The following is a 6,000-nucleotide window of genomic DNA, read 5'->3' on the forward strand; positions in this document are numbered from 1 at the left end:
CCAATTATCTAGACAGCTTTATAGCAAAGGAAGGAGGAGGATCTCAAATATTTGGAACATATGAGAAGACTATCACGAGAAGCAGAAGTTGGGAAAGTTGTACTGCCAACTGCCAGAAACCCCCAGCCAGTATGTCTACCATGTCCAAAACAGTAGCTTTTCCAATCTCTGACCAACTTTAAGTTAAAGTTACTTTGACTTCAACTCAGCATTCAGGGAAAAAATAGATGTAGAGAAACAGAAGACTGGACAGCCTACCAAAACCAAGCAAGCATCTCACATTATAGTGTTCTTGTTCTCTCTGTTACGAGTGGCCAAAATATCTAAATGGTAAGTCAAATGTCTTCTGAGAGCCAAGGGCCACAGTACTGCCATGCTATGAAACATCAGTGGCGTTATTCCCCAAACGTTCCACTAACGCTTTACGATGCAAAAGATGGCAAGCATTTAGCAAGGAGGACAATAACCCAGCGGGGAAGCACAACCCCTGGACCTTTTGGGGTTTTTCATTCTCATCGGGATCAGGCACCGGAGAACATATTTTGCCATTTCAGGTTTTATTTGGAAAGACAGCCCATCCTTGCCGTTCTAGTCTTTTGCTGCTTCGGCTGCATCCTTTCCCAAAGTGTGTCCTGATCCTGAGGCCTCCTCTAGTGGGCAGACTGTGGGAGAGGTGTCTGCCCTGGATTTTTCCTCTCCTCACAAAAAGCTAGCCGTGGCAGCATGGCTAAGAGATAGGCAATGAAGCACATGGAGAGGCAACTCCAGCAGAGAGGGGAGAGGTTTTGGTCCTGCTCAGCCCAATTGCGTCTCAATGCAAGGAGTGTTCAGTTGTCAAGGATCCGAAAAGGTCAGCCACCCTCCAGCTGACAGTCTCTCCTCTAGAGCTCTTGCCTCTCTCTCTCCGGCTGCATCCCCTTGTGAGCAAGTCTTTTATCACACTTGGGCCCATCTGTTCAATGAAGAGTGCAAAGCAGAAGAGCCTCTGGGTTGAGGCTGCAAGCCCCCTCCCCCCAAAAAAAGAACTACAGGGGGGAAGCCTCAGAAAGAGAAGGGAGAGGCGACTCTGTCTGACAGGCATGGCAGAATCAGAGAAGTTGGAAGAGACCCCAAAAAGGACCATCCAGCCCAACCCCCTTCTGCCATGCAGGAACTCTCCCTCAAAGCATCCCCTTTGACAGATGGTCATCCAGCCTCTGTTTAAAGACCTCCAAGGAAACAGACTCCACTAAACTCCGAGGGAGGAGTGTGTTCCTCTGTCAAATAGCTCTTACTCTCAGGATGTTCCTCCTGATGTTGAGCAGAGTCACAGTCCAGCACTCAAGCCATCTCTGCCCAGAGGACCAGGGCAAGGCAGGAAGAGCCCCGGAGGGAGGAAGGAAGGAAGGAAGGAGGGCAGGCAGGCAGACAGGCAGGAAGGAAGAAAGGCAGGCAGGAAGGCAGGCAGGAAGGAAACAGGACCAAAAGAGGGACAATGGCTATTCCATCCTGCACCTTTTCTCTCTCTCTCTCTCTCTCTCTCTCTCTCTCAGCCCTTCTGGGGGTTTTTCATGAAGAGCAGCCCAAGGATTTAAAAGCCCACAGGGAAAAGGGGGCCATTCTTTCCCTCACACAAACACACTCACACAGAGAGAAGAGAGAGGCTGTCGTTTGGGCTGTTTCCTTCGGGGCTGTGTGTGGCCATGTTCCAGAAGAGTTTCTTCCTGACCTTTCGCCAGCAATGGACCTTCTCTGCAGATTGCAGCCACAGATGCTGGAGAAGCCTCAGGAAGAAGAAGCTCTTCTGGAACAATTGCCACACACAGCCCCCCCAAAAACCCAAAAGCAAGAACTCTGGATGCCGGCCAGGAAAGCCTTCGCCTTCCCAGGAAGAGAGAGAGCGAGAGCTTCCCGGGGCAGCCTCCTTCATCCAAAACCAGCTGGAAGGAAGAGTCCAGTTTGGGAGACTGCCTGGGCTCAGGGCTGCTGGGGCATCCTGGGAAGCGCCCTTCCTCGCCTGGGGCCACAGCAAGACAGCCCGAATGCCCCACCGCTCTCAACCCGCGTTACTTGTCCCGTGCGGACGCCCGGCAGCTCCCGAGGCAGCTTCCCTTTGGGGCTCCTTTAGCCGCCGCTCACCTGAAGCGAGTCCCAGGAAGGCCGGCCAGAAGCAGAGGAAGCGCCGGAGCCAGAGCGGGACCCGTCTCCTCCGCCGCCGCATGGCTCTGCTGCGCTGCTCCCGGGAGGCATCCAGCGGCCAGAGGGCTCCGAGGGAGGGAAGGAGGGAAGGAGGGAAGGAGGCGGGCCTCCTCTCGGGGCCCAGGAGGAAGGAGGGACCGGCAGCCCCGACGACGATGCCCTCCGGAGCCAGCCAAGAAGAGAACAGCAGAGCAGAGCAGAGCAGCAGCGGCAGGAGGAGCGCGCGCCTCGCACGTGCCTCGCGGGCCCCGGAGGCTGAGGCTGAGGCTGAGGCTGCTGCCTCCCTCCCTCCCTCCCTCTCTCCCGGTGCTTTGCTTGGGACTTGCCCAGCAAGGTCTTGGCAAGGCTGGCTCCTTGGGACACTGCCTTCATGGAATCACAGAGTTGCAAGAGAAGACCCCAAGGGCCCAGTTTTCATTGGACACTAAGGGCTTCTTTTCATCTTTCTTCTTGGTTTACTCTCTTTTTAGTGTTTTTATAACAGGGGAGAGGGATGGGGATCTTGGGGGTTTTAATGCATTTCTCTTTTAATCGCATCTTGTTTGACTCTTGCAATCCACTTGGATTCCTCGAGACTAAGCAGAATACAAATTATTATTATTATCATTATTATTATTATTCTGCCATGCAGGAACTCTCCATCAAAGCATCCCCTTTGACAGATGGCCATCCAGCCTTTGTTTAAAGACCTCTTAAGGAAGGAGACTCCACTCCAAGAAAGGAGGGTGTTCCACTGTCAAACAGCCCTTACTCTCAGGAAGTTCCTCCTAATGTTGAGCTGGAATCTCTTTTCCTGGAGCTTGCATCCATTGCTCCATGTTCTAGTCTCTGGAGCAGCAGAGAACAAGCTTGCTCCCTCCTCAATATGACATCCCTTCAAGGATTTAAACAGGGCTATCATCATATCACCTCTTAACCTTCTCTTCTCCAGGCTAAACATCCCTAGCTCCCTAGTTGCTCCAGAGCTTTCCCATTTTGGCCACCTTCCTCTGGACAGGCTTCAGCTTGGACTGGCATCTCCTGTGTCTTCCTGATCCAGGACAGTCTGCTCCACTCAGTCCAAGAAACCCTCATTCTCCCTTATATACTAAAGAGTGGATATATTGGCCTCAAGTTGCTGGAGCTTTTCTTCCAACTGGGCAACCAACTTGCCACATCCTCTGCCAAGATGATAAACATCACAGTCTTTGCAGCTCCCTCACCATCCATGTTCCATTATCTGAAGTAGGCACTGAAAGAGAACTGAGGGTCTCCCCCACAAAACCCCCCTTGCTATCCACCTACACAAAAGGCCTATTGCCCTCGCCTGTTAGGAGAGCTCCTCTTCCATTCTTATGGCACAACTGTGCACATCACAAGGCATGCGCCACTGGCCCTTTGAGATTGGGCTCAAAAGAGTGGGGCAGCATTTATACAGAGCCACCAGCTTGTAGCTCCTGCCTGTCCCAATCCTTAGACAACGTGATCAGAGAGAATCAAGGCCCTGAACAAAATTCACCACAGTCAAAAGAGTCAAAGATGACCCCCCACACACACACACACAACACAACGAAGCTCATCTCCTGCTCTCTCCTCAGAGACTCAGAGAACGCAGGCTTGGGTCAGGGGGGATCCTCCAAGCTTATCTCCACTTTGTTTTGAAATCACTAGATCTTGTCCATTGATAAGATAGGTCACTTGCTTATAGGTTTATGTCCCAGGAAGAGCTAATGCGCTGTTGAGTGTCATCATCTGCTAACTTCTGTCACAACTCATTTTACCGATTTTGTACAGTGCTGTGTATAATTACAGCACTCTAGAAATAAAGTTTAATAATAATAATAATAATTAAGGGCAGGACCAGGGGCCCAAGCTCTTCACCATCTCTGTCATTAAAAAGCCCTGGCAGCTGCCTTCTCCCAGCACACTTGACATTTGCATAGCAATAAACCATCACACACACACACACTTTTTTGTTTTGTTTTACTTATTATGAATGTGGCAATACCTTGCCAGGGACACACACACATACACACTAATCTGTTAAGTCTCAAAACTAGCAAAAAAAGGGAGTGCAGGAAATTCTAAATCATAGCATCATAGCGTCGGAAGAGACCTCAAGGGCCCTCCAGTCCAATCCCCTGCCATGCAAGAACACTCAAAGCATCCCCAATATCCAACCTCTGTTTAAATCCTCCGAAGAAGGAGACACTACCACACTCTGAGGGAGTCTGTTCCAATGTTTAACAGCATTTACTGTCAAGACGTTCTCCCTAATGTTGGAACCTCTTTCCTGTAAATCTGAATCCACTGCTCTTTCCTGTAAATCTGAATCCACTGCTCTGGGTCCGATTCAATAGGCTCGGTTTGGTATTTTTGGCTTCTAGAGAACTCAGGTTAGGACCAATTGATAGTTCATTTTGGCATTTCTTGGTATCTACAGAACTCTCTTCCAGCACCACATTTCAAACCCATTGATTCTCTTCCTGTCAGCTTTCTTCAATGCCCAGCTCTTGCAACCATACACAGAAATGGGAATGATCCTGTCTTTGGTATTAAGCGACACATTTTACACCTAGTTCTTTCATAGCTGTCATTGCAAGTCCTGGTCTTCATTTGATTTCTTGACTACAAACTCCATTTTGATTTATGTCTGATCCAAGGTATAGAAAATCTTTAACTATTTAAATGTCTTTATAGAGTTATTTTATTGGGAAATAAAATAGATTTTGAAAGAAAGACCACGATTTCTTCAGCTGGTTACTTCTTTTACAGTCACAACCTCAGATCCTCATAAGGCATCCTATGTCCAGTGTCTACATCTCTCTTCCATCTCACCAACTCAAGTCTTCAGCCTCTGCTAAGCCGAAGTCAGCAGCACTGGGGCAGATACCATCTCTCAGGATGAAGGAGGGATTTCAAACTTGATTAATCCTCTTTTAACCTATGCTATCACTTTTTAAACATGTCACCACAGCTCAGGTCACCTTTAACCTCTTAGAAAAAGCCCAGCAGGCTTTGCCCTCTCTCCTGCCAAGTGATGCATCCATCTTCCATGTGCCTTTCAGTAACAGTATCTAATGCAGACTTAGATAGCTGCCAGGTGATAAATACTAATCACTCCATTTTTCAGTTTCTGGAAATAACTATTTCAGAAGTCCCCCATCCTCCTTTCCTTTTTTCTTTATTTTAAATGAAGTGTAAGAGTGATGGAAAGCAACAGAATAGCTGTTGATGAACTGAGGCAAAGATGAAATCTGTTGCAATGTCGACAGACTTGAATATAAAAATGGATCTGACGTTCATCAGCTAAAGAAGCAAGACAGATTATTCACCCATTCTTCTTATTCCGCGACTGAGTCGCAGGCCATGAGCTGCTTCAGGGATCAACCTGGCTTCTTTTTTTCCCCCCTTCGGAAAAGGACTAAAATAGATCAAGACAGAAATTGCCTTTTAAAAAAAGAATACAAGGGTTGTCTGTGCAGAAGGTTTTGGTCAAATAATTAAGTATCCAGCAATTGCAGAAACTTGCACAGAATTAATGTCCATCAGTTAAGCCAAGAAAGTGATAAAAATGCAAATCTGTTGCTAAATGAACACAGAGCACCAGCCTCAAGGTACAAGGAGGAGCGATTTCAGCATTAAACCAAGGTGGCCTGGCTTATTCAAAGCTGCACATGAATGAGAATAAGGAGCTTGCATTTGAGAAATCCTGGCTAGGAGGAAATGGAAGTTATTCCACCTTTACCTTGCAATTGACCTTGGTACTGATGCGAATGGATTGGGGGTTCACCTGAGATATTTCTTATGAGGGAGAAAAGAGAAGGATCATTTCTATCACAG

General features: G+C 48.0%; 1 protein-coding gene across 4 annotated transcripts in view; it reads right to left on the reverse strand.

Annotated features, from left to right (window-relative positions):
* Positions 1-2,319, reverse strand: part of ROBO3 (roundabout guidance receptor 3) — a 120,373-nt gene extending 118,054 nt beyond the window's left edge. Inside the window, exon 1 of one of the 4 annotated variants that reach the window (XM_089538438.1) lies at positions 2,119-2,312. In XM_089538438.1, the coding sequence (XP_089394564.1) occupies positions 2,119-2,200 (82 nt within the window). In that variant the 5' untranslated portion in view covers positions 2,201-2,312. Of the gene's footprint in view, positions 1-2,118 lie in introns of all 4 variants that reach the window. The other 3 variants (XM_089538436.1, XM_089538437.1, XM_089538439.1) reach the window with 3 other exon arrangements.
* Positions 2,320-6,000: the final 3,681 nt, after the last annotated feature.

This window comes from Sceloporus occidentalis, unplaced genomic scaffold (genome assembly GCF_023333645.1).
Source record: "Sceloporus occidentalis isolate IW3139 unplaced genomic scaffold, rSceOcc1.0.p SCAF_9, whole genome shotgun sequence".
Taxonomy (NCBI): Eukaryota; Metazoa; Chordata; class Lepidosauria; order Squamata; family Phrynosomatidae; genus Sceloporus; species Sceloporus occidentalis.